General features: G+C 39.9%; 1 protein-coding gene across 7 annotated transcripts in view; it reads right to left on the bottom strand.

The window, feature by feature from the left end:
• The window catches only part of NF1 (neurofibromin 1), a 330,198-nt gene that overhangs the window by 105,316 nt on the left and 210,096 nt on the right, over positions 1-14,786 (bottom strand). For all 7 annotated transcript variants that reach the window (XM_070395208.1, XM_070395205.1, XM_070395211.1 and 4 more), the window contains 3 exons: positions 13,892-14,053; positions 13,654-13,757; positions 11,784-11,919 (listed from right to left, as the gene is read on the bottom strand). In XM_070395208.1, the coding sequence (XP_070251309.1) occupies positions 11,784-11,919; positions 13,654-13,757; positions 13,892-14,053 (402 nt within the window). The remainder of the gene's footprint in view (positions 1-11,783; positions 11,920-13,653; positions 13,758-13,891; positions 14,054-14,786) is intronic.

Genomic DNA, 14,786 nt, shown 5'->3' with positions numbered 1-14,786 from the left:
AATCTCTCAAAGCTTCTACTAGGTCCGTGGTTGGCAAACTGCGGCTCCCAAGCCACATGCGGCTCTTTGGCCCCTTGAGTGTGGCTCTTCCTAAGCCTTAGGAGTACCCTAATTAAGTTAATAGCAATGTACCTACCTATATAGTTTAAGTTTAAAATTTGGCTCTCAAAAGAAATTTCAATCGTTGTACTGTTGATATTTGGCTCTGTTGACTAATGAGTTTGCCGACCACTGTACTAGGTCAAAGAGTTATTTTTAAATTAAAATACTCCTGATGGGACTAGACCAGGCACAACAATTACTTTAAAAATATTTTAAAAACCAAATTAGAATTATGTAATCCACCATACATGGCATTTTATTCTAAAAATTATGTGCATTCAATACCATAACCCATAATAACTGAGGCTTAAAGTTACTTTGACATTTGCTCATCCATCTGTACATACATCCACCCAAATAGTAGTTGTGCATCTACATGCTAGATACCATTCTAGGCATTGGGAGGCAGCAGTAAAATAGGAAGACACCGTCCTTTTCTTATGGAGCTTTGGTACATACAAACCTTAGACTACCTACAAAGCCAATAGTAACTAAATATATCATAAAAAATGCAGTTTTATATACTTTTTAAAATTATGGTATGTAACTATCATTTATTGCGTTAAAAATCTGTGTAAACTACTTCTGTTTGGAGAAGCAGATTTACTGAGAAAAGATAATATTTAGAATCATAGTATTTAGCTCTTTCTCAGAATGTTCTCACCATAATTTAAGAATATCTATTCTGGAAATTATTTTCTCATTATTCCAAAACTATCAGGAAGAAAAGTGTAAATACACAAGAAAATGCTTTAATTATAAATCTACACTGTTCACAGTTATCTGGCTCTTCTCATGTAACCTTAACTCAGTCTACTAAGCAAGAAAGCATATAAGAGATCTGGTTAAAGCATGACTTGGAAAAGGCTTAACGGTCAAAAATATGAACTCAATTAAAAAGAGCGAAAGCTCAGAGAAGTTTATTAGGTAGCAATAATTCTCACTTAGCTTTCAAAATTTCCCCAGTCGGTCCCAAAGCAGGAACCATGTTTATTATAGGGGAAAAAACAACAACAAAAAACAATCGACTACTATTCCTCCCAACAGACCATAAAAGTACAAAGATACCATTATGTTACTGCCAAAGTCAAAAGGGCAGGAAAAAGCCAAAAGAGGGAAGATGAATAAAAGTAAAAGAGCAAACTAAGGGGAAAACTACAGTTGGAAGGAGATTCAATGGAAGAATATCTTAAGATCAAAGCTTTTATTCCTATCTTTATTTTTAACTAGTAAATGTAAATTGTCTGTTACCAGTCACTTTTAAAAAGCAACTTATTTATAAATAACATAGTATACCTTTGCTCCATAGCACTCAATATTCCAACAAGTGTACCCAATACTTCAAAAAATTCACTGACACAACATTTAAATAGTATTCTTAAAGAGAATAATTTTATGTGCAATTTAAATATGGTAATTCAGGTCTATTATAGCACAGGGTATTTTATTATGGACTGCTTTAAAAAACACAACACATAGTGTTTAATAAGCCACCAATTATCACCTGCCTCTATTTTCTGAATTATTTTCACTATTATCCTTCCTTGCTAACTATGAAAGCTACCTAGAATTTTGCTTACTTGGGTGGGACGAATCAGGGAATTTATTCCTCCATTAAATATTTCCTAAGGACTCACTAAGTGCTAAGCCCTGTTCCTGTCACCTTATCAGAAGCATGGTCTTAAATTGGACTCCAAGTTTGCTGATGATATAAAAAGCATGTTTTCTTTTAGGATAACGACTACATGAAGAATGTACACTGAAATCTACTAGAATATGTAATCAAATAGGTAGTCAATACTCTTAACTAGCAAAAGTCAAAGTCACTGCAACTTTAGAAATTCATTTGCTCTCTGAAAAGAGTTACTACTAGGCCAGTGATGGCGAACCTTTTGAGCTTGGCGTGTCAGCATTTTGAAAAATCCTAACTTAACTCTGGTGCCGTGTCACATATAGAAATTTTTTGATATTTGCAACCATAGTAAAACAAAGATGTATTTTTGATATTTATTTATATATTTAAATGCCATTTAACAAAGAAAAATCAACCAAAAAAATGAGTTCGCGTGTCACCTCTGACACGTGTGTCATAGGTTCGCCATCACTGTACTAGGCCAACAAGAAGTTGACCCGGACTATTTTTTATATGTGTGCCCTATGTCTTATCTGTTTTTCAAACAGAATTACTGAATTAGATTTAAAGCTAAATCTGAATAATGCCCAAGAGAGGCTATTATTCACTGTATTAAGCTGTATTCTTGTCATAACTATACCACACTCTATTCTGAGATTTAACTATCTGAAAAAATTATGTGGGATTCTCCTAAGCTTCCTTGAGCTATTTTGAAAAGGCAGAAAAAGTCATGATAAGTTGAGAGTTTTAATGCTAAGTATGCTTTAACATCTATAATAATAAAAGTGTAATATGAAAATCGACAGAACGACCGAATAGCAGAACGACCGTCTGAATGATCTTCCAGACGACCACACTATGACACGCACTGGCATGCAGGCAATCGATGGGGGCGGGAGCTGCACGATCACGGAGCCTTGGCCAGGTGGGTGGGGCCTCCCTCTGCTGGGTGATCGATCGAGGAGCCCCGTGATTGATCACGCCACAAATGGAGGCCCAGGCCAGCTGGCTGGCAGCCACAGAGGGAGGCCCAGACCACCAGCCAGCGACGCTGTGGCGGGTGTGCAGGGCCGGCCAGCGATCACCCCACAGAGGGAGGGCCCAGGCCAGTCAAACAATCGCACCCCACGCCTGCTGCCCACAGAGGGAGGCGACTGGTGACGGAGAGAGGCAGCGCCGCACAGATGGCAAGCAGTGTTGGGGGCGGGGCCAGCCAGGGGAAGGAAAGCTCCGATAGGCCCTGATCACTGGCCAGGCCTAGGGACCCTACCCAAGGGGTCCGGGATTGCGAGAGGGTGCAGGCCGAGCTGAGGGACAACCTCCCTCCCGCCTCCATGCATGAAAGCATAAATTTTGTGCACTAGGCCTCTAGACCTATATAATAAAAGTCTAATATGCAAATTGTCCCCTTGACTGGGAGCTCAACTGGGAGTTTGACCAGGGGGTGGGGCCGGTTGGCCAACCGCCTGTGTCCTCTCCCCCCTGGCTGATGGCCTGGGGAAGGGAGACCCCAGCTAGCAGACGCTAGGGACCCTACCCATGCCCAAATTTCATGCACTGGGACTCTAATCTATGTATATGATGAAAATTTTTTATAGATATCACAGATACATCAATACAAATGGGAATGAGGACAATTTTCACACAGAGTGGCCTGAAACAGCTTTTTAAAATGGTAATTCCACTGATCTTGCTAATGTCTCTAAGCAACGAAGCCTGTGCTTAAAAAACAACAACAACAAAAACAAATGGCTGGGATAACTGCAAAGATAGAAACACAAAGGCATTGGTGTTAGTAAATGTATAATTTCTTTCCCCTATATCCACCCCCTGTCCCAAACTCCAAACCCACTAATGTTTCTTCCAGAATCACAGTTTAAACAGGATAAGTGGATTTGTATTAATCTCCCTTGGAGTGAATAATTCCTGAAACTGTATATGCAATTGAAAAACACAGTGGAAACCATAAAAGAAGAAATACCCATTTCCTCAAGTAGGGATGACTATGGACATGAGAATCATTACTTGCAGTACTAGTGTGAGATAGACAAATAATGTGATCTGAATGATGCAATATCTGTAATAATAAAAGTGTAATATGCTAGTTAGACCGGATGTCCTTCCGGACGACCTTCCAAACAAAGCCGGGGCTGCAAGGGAAGCCCAGGTCCCGGGTGCCTGCCAGTGGCTGGGGGGAAGCCTGGGTCCCAGGGGCCAGAGGGAAGCCAGTGCTGGCAGCCAGAGGAAGGGAGGCCTATTACTGTACAAATTTCATGCATTGGGCCTCTAGTATTTTATAAGTAGCATTCTACATAAAATAAACAAATTGCTTTATCCTGGGAAAACCTGCCACAAACATATTACATGCCCCTCCCCAGTATTATTGAGAAACAACTGACATACATCACTGTATAAGTTTAAGGCATACAGCATAATGGTTTGATTTAGGTTCAACTAACATTCATCTTCTCATACAGATACAATATAAAGAAGGAAAAAAATTTCTCCTTGGGATGAGAACTCTTAGGATTTACTCTCCTTAAAACTCTCCTATATATCATACAGCAGTATTGTCTCAGTCATCATGTTGTGCCTTATATTCCTAGTACTTATTTATCTTATAATTAAACATTTGTACCTTTTGACCACCTTATTCCAATTCCCCCTGACAAGTCTGATCTCTTTATCAGTATTTTTTAGATTCAACAAATAAGTGAGATCATACAGTATCTGTGTTTTCTGACTTATTTCACTTAGTATAATGCCTTCAAGGGCCATCCATGTTATCACAAATGGTAGGATTTCCTCATTTTTTATTGTTGTTTTTTAAAATATATTTTATTGATTTTTACAGAGAGGAAGGGAGAGGGCTAGAGAGTTAGTAACATTGATGAAAGAAAAACATCGATCAGCTGCCTCTTGCACACTCCCCACTGGGGATGTGCCTGTAACCAAGGTACATGCCCTTGACCAGAATCGAACTTGGGACCCTTCAGTCTGAAGGCCGATGCTCTATCCACTGAGCCAAACCAGTTAGGGCCTCATTTTTTATTGCTGATAATATTCCATTTTATTTATTTATTTATACACACACACACACACACACACACACACACACACTAGAGGCCCGGTGCACAAAACTTTGTGCACTGGCGGGGGAGGGAGGGTGTCCCTCAGCCCCACTTGTGCCCTCCCACAGTCTGGGACCCCTCGGGAGATAACAACCTGCTGGCTTAGGCCCGCTCCCGGGTGGCAGATGGCAGGCCTGATCCCTCGGTGCCTGCCCCGCCTCCCTGGGTCGCACACACAGCAGGGCTGATCCAGGGGTTGGGGCGAAGCCCCGGGTCAGGTCGCACACAGGACGCGACGCCCGGGCGGGCCGGCTGATCGCTGCTGCCCTGCCCAGCCACCCCGGGTCGGGTCGCACACGGACGCCCACCACCCCAGGTCGCAGATAGCAGGCCTGGATGGCAGCAGGGCAGGCAGGATGGCACTGTCCCGCCCTGCCTGCAGTATGCAAATTAGCCGCCATCTTTGTTGGCGGTTAATTTGGATATCGCGCTGATTAGCCGATGGGAGGCATAGCGAAGGTACGGTCAATTACCATGTTTGTCTATTATTAGATAGGAGGTATATATATATATATATGTGTGTGTGTGTGTGTGTATGTATATACATATACATAATTTATATATATAAATAAAATAAAACAACTTCTTCATCCATTCATCCACTGATGAACATTAGGTTGTTTCCGTTTCTTGGCTATTGCAAATAATGCTGCTATAAACATGGGAGTGCAGATATCTTTTCAATTTAATGTTTTTGTTTCCTTTATACAGATTCCCAAAAGTGGAACTGCTGGATCATATGGCAGTTATATTTCCACTTTTTTTAGGATCCTCCAATACTGTTTTCCATAGTAGCTGCACCAATTTATAACCCCAGCAACAGGGCAAAAGGATTTCTTTGTTTGCATATCCACAGCAGTGCTTGTTAATCTCAACTTTTTGATAATGACCATTCTTTTTTTAAAATAAATATATTTTTATTAATTTCAGAGAGGAGGGGAAAGGGAAAGATAGATAGAGACATCAATGATGAGAGAGAATCATTGCTCGGCTGCCTCCTGCACACCCCCTGCTGGGGATCAAGCCTGCAACTGGGCATGTGCCCTTCAAACCAGAATCGAACCCGGGACCCTTCAGTCCAACACTCTATCCACTGAGCCAAACCGGCAAGGGTGATGATGACCATTCTAACAGGTGTGAGGTGATATCTCACTGTGGTTTTCCTTTGCATTTCCCTAATGACTAGTTATGTTGAGCATCTTTTCAAGTACCTGTTGGCCTTTCATATACCTCTTGGAGAAATGTCTATTCAGGTCTTTTGCCCATTTTTTAATTAGGTTATTTGTTTTGTTATTGAGTTGTATGAGATCTTTATATATTTTTAATATAAACCCTTCATCAGATATATAATTTGCAAATATTTTTTCCCATTCTCTAAGTTGTCTTTTCACTTTGTTGATGGCTTCTTTTGCTGTGTAGAAGCTTCTTAGTACAGTACAATTGCACTTGTTTAGTTTTTCTGTTGTTGCTTGTGTTTTAGATTTCATATCCAAAAAATCATTACCAAGACCTATGTTAAAAACCTTTATTCCTATGTTTTCTCCTAAGAGTTTCATGCCATACCTTTAAGTCTTTAATCCATTTTGAGTTAATTTTTGTGAGAAGTGTAAACTATGGGCCTAGTTTCATTCTCTTACATATAAAATATCCAATTACCCCAGCACCATTTATTTAAGACTGCCTTTTCTCCGTTGAGTATTCTTAGCTCCCCTGTCAAATATTAGTTGACTAGATAATCTTAGGCTTATTAAAATCAGGAAGTGTGATGCCTCCTACTTTGTTCTTATTTCTCAAGATTTCTTTGGCTATTCGGGGTGGTATTCTGTGGTTCCACATACATTTCAGGAGTGTTTTTTCTACTTCTGTAAAAAATGCCCTTGGAATCTTGAAAGGGATTGCAGTGAATCTATAGGTGGCCTTTGATAGTACTGATGTTTTAACCACATTAATTCTTCCAATCCATGAACACTTGGATATTTGCCATTTATTTGTGTCTTCTTTGATTTCTTTCATCAATGTCTTAGAGTTTTCAGTATGAAGATCTTTCATTTCCTTCATTAAATTTCTTTCTAAGTATTTTATTGTTTGTGATGCTATTATAAATAAAATTGATTTTTTTCCAGAAAATTCATTTTTAATACACAGAAATACTACTGATTTTTGTATATTAACTTTGTATCAGGCAATTCTATTCAACTCATTGACTAGATCTAACAATTTTGTTGCTGCCTTTAGGATTTTCTATATATAAAATCATGTCATCTGCAAATAGAGATAATTTTATGCCTTCCTTTTCCATTCTGATACCTTTTATTTTTATTTCTTTTTTTGTTTGTTTTGTTTTGTTAATCCTCACTTGAGGATATTTTTTCCATTGCTTTTCAGAGAGAGTGGAAGGGAGGGTAAGGAGAAAGAGAGAAAGAGAGAGAGAGAGAGAGAGAGAGAGACAGACAGAGAGGTATCAATGTGAGAGAGAGAGAGACATTGATTGGTTGCCTCCTGCACATGCCCCAATGGACACGGTGGAGGGGAGAGCGAACCCACAAACCAGGTATGTGCCTGGTGCACAGTGCAGTGCTCCAACCATTGACCCACACCAGCCAGGGCTTATTTCTTTTTCTTATTCAATTGCTCTAGCTAGAACTTCTAGTACTATGCTGAACAGGAGTGGTGAGTGGGCACCCTTGCTTTCAACCTTTCAGATTTAAATATGATATTGGCTATGAGCTTGTCCTATATGACCTTTATTATGTTGAGATATGTTCCTCTATGCCTAATTTTTAAGAGGTTTTATCAATGAATAATGGTTAAATTTTGTCAAATGCTGTTTCTGCAGCTAATGAGATGACCATATGATTCTCTTCTTAAAAATGTGATGTATCGCCCTAGCGGTTTTGACTCAGTGGATAGAGCATTGGTCTGCAGACTGAAGGGTCCCAGGTTCGATTCTAATCTAGGGTACATGCCCGGTTTAGGGCTTGATCCCCAACAGGGGGCATGCAGGAGGCAGCCAATCAATGATTCTCTCTCATCATTGATGTTTCTAACTCTCTCTCTCTCTCCCTTCCTCTCTGAAATTAATAAAAAAATATTTTTTAAAATGTGATGTATCACACTGATTTACATATGTGGAACCATCCTAGCATCTCAGGAACACACACAACTTCCTTTTAATGTGCTGCTGAATTCTGTTTGCTAGAATTTTATGGAGAACTAGAGGCCCGTTGCACAAAATGATTTGTGCAATAGGCCTTCCTTCCCCTGGCTGCCGGCATCGGTTTTCCTCTGGCACCTGGGACCAAGGCCTTTGCTCCGGCCCCAGCGGAGAAGCCAAGCCTTGAGGCTTCTCTGCTCTGGCCGCAGCAGAGAAGGCAAGCCTCTTCAGTCGTCTTCAGTCTTCGCTCAGGCGGAGCCTTAAGTCTTTGCTCCGCGCCTGCATATGCAAATTAACCGACATCTTTGTTGGGTTAATTTGCATACCCATCCTCATTGGCTGGTGGGTGTAGCAGAGTGACACCAATTTGCATGTTTCTCTTTTATTAGTGTAGATGTTTGCATATATATTCAGTTTCTGGGTGTTCTTATTTGTTTGCTTGTTTTTTAAATATATTTTTATTGATTTCAGAGAGAAAGGAAGAGGGAGAGATAGAAACATCAACAATGAGAGGGAATCATTGACTGGCTGCCTCCTGCACACTGGATCGAGCCTGAAACCCAGCTATGTGCCCTTGACCAGAATTGAACCTAGGACCCTTTGGTCCACAGGCCAATGCTCTCTCCACTGAGGCAAACCGCTAGGGCTGTTCTTGTTTTTTGTTTTTGTTTTATTCTCCAGGATAATGCTGGCTTTGTAAAATAAGTTTGGGAGTGTTGCCTCCTCTTAAATTTTTGGAAAGAGTTTGAGAAGGATTGGTGTTAATTCTTTAATTGTTGGGTAAAATTCACCAGTGAAGCCATCTGGTCCTGGGCATTTCTTTATGAGAGATTTTTGATTACTGATTCAATCTCCTCCCTAGTAATTGTTTTATTCAGATTTTCTATTTCGCCCTGATTCAGTCTTTTTTTTTTTTTAAGCTTAAACAGCAAATATTTCTCACAGTTCTATAGGCTAGAAAGTCTAAGATGAAGGCACATGCAGATTCAATATCTGATGAGAACCCTGGTTCATAGACAGCCATCTTCCCGCTGTGTCCTCATATGATAGAAGGGGCAAGGGAGATTTCTGGGGTCTTTTTTATAAAAGCACTAATCTCATTCATGAGGGTTCCATCCTAATGACCTAAGCATCTCCCAAAAGCCCTATTTCTAGTTCCTAAAGGTATAGAGTTAGGTTGTTTATTTGGGATCTTTCTTGCTTTTTAATGAAGGTATTTATTGCTATGCATTTCTCTCTTAGAACTGCTTTTGCTGCATCCCACAAGTTTTCTTATGTTGTGTTTCTATTGTCATTTATCTCAAGAAATTTTTTTATTTCCCCTTTAATTTCTTCTTTGATCTACTGACTGTTCAGGAGAATGTTAACGTCTTTTTTTAAAAAAAAAAAAATATTTTATTGATTTTTTACAGAGAGGAAGGGAGAGGGATAGAGAGTTAGAAACATCGATGAGAGAGAAACATCGATCAGCCACCTCCTGCACGCCCCCTACTGGGGATGTGCCTGTAACCAAGGTACATGCCCTTGACTGGAATCGAACCTGGGACCCTTCAGTCCGAAGGCCGAGGCTCTATCCACTGAGCTAAACCGGTTAGGGCAGGAGAATGTTAACTTCTACGTGTTCATAAATTTTCCAGTTTTCCTCTTATTATTTATTTCTAGTTTCACGTCATTGTGGTCAAAAGAAATACTTGCTCATTATGATTTCGATCTTGAATTTGCTAAAACTTGTTTAGTGGCCTAACATATAATCTATCCTAGAAAATATTCTATGTGTCTTTGAGAAGAATGTGTATTGTGGCGTTGTTGGACAGAATGTTCTATATGTACCTGTTAGGTCTGCTATTTCCTTATTGATTCTATAGATGATTTATCCATTGTTGAGAGTGGGATAAATTACGCAACTATTATTGTTCTACTGTTTATTTCTCTATTTAGCTCTGTTATTTCTTGCTTTATATATTTAGGTGCTCCAATGTTAGGCACATAAATATACAATTCCTATATCTTCTTGATGTATTGACCCGTTTTTCATTACATCATGACCTTCTTTGACTCTTTTTACTATTTTTGGCTTAAACTATTTTTATCTTACATAAATAAAGCCTGAAAATGATAATTTCGGTGATCTTACTAATGTCTCTAAACAACTAAAGCTCTATTCTAAAAAACAAATGGATGAGAATGACTCTTAAAAGAAAGAAGACACAAGGCATGGGATTTGGCCCTGGCCGGATGGCTCAGTTGGTTGGAGCAGTGATTGCCAACTGGTGGTCTACGGATCACTGGTGGTCCGTGAGGCCCGAAAGGTTGGTGACTGCTGGGTTGGAGTGTCGTCTGTACACCAAAAGGTTGCAGGTTTGATTCCGGTCAGGGAACATACCTAGGTTGCGGGTTTGACCCCCAGACAGGGCGAGTGAGGGAGGCAACCAATCAATGTTTCTCTCTCAAATCAATGTTTCATACTCTCTAACCCTTCCTCTCTCTCTAAAATCAATAAAAACATATCCTTGGTTGAGGATTAAAAGAGAAAGGCATGGGTTTTGGTAGAAGCATAAATTCTTTCTCCAGGAGTCCCTAACTCTAGACCTATTAATGTTTCTTCCAGAATCACAGTTTAAACAGGCTAAGTGGATTTGCATTAATTTCCTTTGGAATGAATGCATATGCAATTCAAAAACACAGTGGAAACCATAAAAGAATAAAGACTTAATTTCCTCAACATGTAGGAATGACTGTGGACATCTGAACTCAGAGGCAATTATTTATAGTGCCAGTGTTAAAAAATCTAGTAACTGGATCTAAATGATGGTGCAACATATTTTCTAAGTAGCATTTCACATAAAATAAACAGATCAGTCTTTCCTGGGAAAATCTGACACAAAAACATTTTATCTTTTTTATTTTTTATTTTTTAAAATATATTTTATTGATTTTTTACAGAGAAGAAGGGAGAGAGATAGAGAGTTAGAAACATCGATGAGAGAGAAACATCGATCAGCTGCCTCCTGCACATCTCCTACTGAGGATGTGCCCGCAACCCAGGTACATGCCCTTGACCGGAATCGAACCTGGGACCCTTCAGTCCGCAGGCCGACGCGCTATCCACTGAGCCAAACCGGCTTCGGCCATTTTATCTTTTTAAAAAATATATATTTTTATTATTGATTTCAGAGAGGAAGAGAGAGGGAGAGATAGATACATCAATGTTGAGAGATAATCATTGATCGGCTGCCTCCTACACGCCCCACACTGGGGATTCAAGCCTGCAACCCAGGCATATGCCCTGACTGGGAATCGAACTGTGACCTCCTAGTTCACAGTTCAACCATTGAGCCATGCCAGCCAGGCAAATATTATGTCTTAATGAAGAAATCAAAATTATAGATCAAGCTTCACAATGTAAAAAGCAGGTAGTAAACCTATTTCATATGTTAAAGAACCTATGAGTAATATAGGCAAAAGATAGCATACAAAATTGCATAATATATCTCATTATTTGGTGCATCTTGAACTTGCTCTCAATACAAGAAAAAATTATTATTTTAAAGAACCTCCTTAAAATACTTCAAACTGTCTCCTAATATTTGTTATTTTCAAAGCCGATTTCAACAATTTTTAATGCTTTATCCTTCTAAATTGACTCAGTATTATTAATCACCCACTATCAAAAGCTAAATTCCTCTTTGGTAAAGCATTTTTTTAAAGCATTCTTTTTAATTTAGCTTTGATCAATAATGGTAATCTCTAACCTTAAGCATACCTGGTATAAACAGTGGCACACACTTCGAAGCTGAGGGGGAAATTCTGAGGAGGAGCTGATGATGGCATCGAAGAACTTTTCAGTCATGTGGAGGAGGTTTCGCTGGTTATCCTCAAGGCTCTCTGACTGTTCTAACCTACAAAAAAAAAAGTCAAATAAATTAAAAACAAACAAAAACACTCCTTAAAAGAGACTACTTGAGATATTCAGCCAAATTAGCCAAATACAATGTTTGGACTTTGTTGGCTTCTTGAACAAGCCAACTATAAAAAAAGAAATTTTGCAAATTGTGTATTAAAATTCTTATTATATTCTTACAAATTCAGTATGTGGTTTTTATTTCTTTTTTTTTGCCAATCTAGTAGGTAGGAAAGTGCATCTCACGTTTTTAACTTTTATTTCCATGACTTCTGGTCAAGTTAGACATGCTTTCATGTATTTTGTAGTCATTCATGTTTCCCCTATTTTGAACTGCCTTTCATATCCAGCCTGGTATTTCTAACTGCTAGGTGTCTCTCCCACCAGTATCTAAAATTCAGTTTGCCCAAAATTAACTGATCTTTTCTCCTACTCTGTCTTACCCTGTGCTGCTCCCCATGCTGTCAATGGCACCATCACTGTCCCAATCACGTCATTCTGGTGACCTCTGATGTCTCCACATGCCTGGTATACTCCATTACTGCCCCCATTCAATCAGGGTTGCCAATTCAATATGATCTCTAAAGTCTTGGTGTTGTGATTAAAAGTAGAAATTCAGAAAACAGACTTACTTTTGTGTCAGGTTTACCCAGGAAAGACCGATCTGTTTATTTTACGTGAAATGCTACTTATAAAATATGTTACACATTTCAACTCTACCACAATGATCTCTATGGCCTTGGTCAAGACATTTAACTTCCCTGGGCCTCAATTTTTTTTCATCAATAACCCAGTAATAATAATTCTGCCTATTTATTGGGTTTAAATTTCACCCAATGGCTATCACATCCACAAAGCTTTACTCGGGCTCCCCAACTGGCATAATCTGAACTCTCAAAACACATCCCCTATGAAACTCACTCTTAACTACGTGTTATATGTCTTATCTCTTACTAAACTGTAAACTCCTTGAAGGAAGTTCCTTTAAGGGGACTCATCTTTGTCCCCTTAAAAACTAGAGCTATTACCAAGTAAGTATTGAATTCTTGTTTTTGATCTTTTAATTAGTAATTTTTACTTATATGCTAATTTACATATTACATAAATGCTTGGGAAACTCAAAAGTCATCACTTCAGAATCCTGCAATTAAAAAGATTAAGTTGCAAAACCATGTAGCAATATGCTACCATTTATATTGAGCACTCACATAATATACAGTTTCTACAGCTACATATATATATATGCAAATGCATTGAAAAAGGACAGAAAAACAAAGTAACAGTGCTAAATCTCCAAGATTGTAGTCATAGACACCTTTAATGATAACTGCAATTGTTTTTTAAGAAAAATGTATTTGCATGCAACTTTCATAATTAAAGACTAATTTTTAAAAATATATTCTTAACAATTTCAGAACAGGAGAGGGAGAGATAGAAACATCAATGATGAGAATCACTGATTGGCAACCTCCTGCACACCCCCTACTAGGGATTGAGCCTGCAACCCGGGCATGTGCCCTGACCCTAACAGGGAATCGAACCATGGTCTCCTGGTTCATAAATCGACGCTCAACCACTTAGCCACACCAGCCAGGCTAAAGACTAATTTTAAGAATCAAGGGGAGAAGTTGTGAGGGTAAGCATCTACCATTGTACAGTGCCTCTACTCAGGCCCTACCATTGTAGTGGTATAAAAAAAATGAAGAGCAGTTGTAGATGAAAGATGACAAACCTGGTAGGATCCACTTCAAAGCTAACATGCTGCCAATCAGAGGATGTGATCACAATTCGTAATAAAGGATCCAGGAGTTTTTGTAGGTAGGTAGCACCATATACCTAAAGAAATGCACAAGTAGGAAATTATTATGCCTGATTCAAGTACCCTGCATTTCGGAGGATATTTGCTCTGTACATTCTGTACAAAATCATTGCCATACCTTCACACAAAAAACAGATGAATGGATACAAACCTTGAAACAGAAGGTCATTATTTTACTAGCTAAGCTGTTCCCTCGAAAAAGAGTCTGCATGGAGTCTGCCAATTCTACTTCCTTAGAAAACATGTTCCAGAGCAGTTGGTAGAGTAAATGCCGAGAATCAAATAGAGTCACCAGAACTCGAGCTAGTTCATCCTGAGAACAAAACAAATGGTGTTAGGGTGGATAATCCTATTTTCTCTTATGCAGGAAACTGAATCAAGATAAATGGTGACTGATTAATTTTCCTCCTGGCATTTATTTGTGCTCATTCTATATAACAAAAGCCTAATATGCTAGGTGTCCGGTGACTGGTCATCTGTTCAACCAATCAAAGCATAATATGCTAAAGCTGCTCAACTGCTCGCTATGACATGCACTGATCACCAGGGGGCAGATGCTCCGATTGGTAGGTTAGCTTGCAGCTGGGGTCCAGGCGATCAGGACTGAGTGAGATGGGTCAGACACACCCTGGAGCCCTCCCTCCCCAGCTGGTCAACCTCCCGCTTCCTTCCCCGCCTGGCCCCAATCAGGACTGGGCGAGGTGGGGCTGGACACGCCCTGGAGCCCTCCCATGGTCCCTTCCTGGCCTGATCATGCACCAGTGAGGTCCCTCGGCCTGGCCTGCACTCTCTCGCAATCCGGTACCCCTCAGGGGATGTTGGAGAGCCCATTTCAGCCCGATCCCGCAGGCCACTCCCCTTGGGAGGGAGCCAGATGCAGGGCTCACAGCTGGCGAAAACTGCTGCAACAATGCGAGCCTCTCCCGATCAATTGGGACTGATTGGGCATGAGCCCATGGCAGGTGCAGTGGGGCCAGGATGAGCAGGAGCGACAGGTAGGAGCTGCAGACAGCATTGGACTGCGGGTACCCATGCATGAATTCGTG

This window comes from Myotis yumanensis, unplaced genomic scaffold (assembly GCF_028538775.1).
Source record: "Myotis yumanensis isolate MYYU_CA2020_CCGP unplaced genomic scaffold, mMyoYum1.0.hap1 SCAF_16, whole genome shotgun sequence".
NCBI lineage: Eukaryota > Metazoa > Chordata > Mammalia > Chiroptera > Vespertilionidae > Myotis > Myotis yumanensis.
Note: the sequence above shows the minus strand (reverse complement) of the source record. Positions and strands in the feature narration are given on the sequence as shown.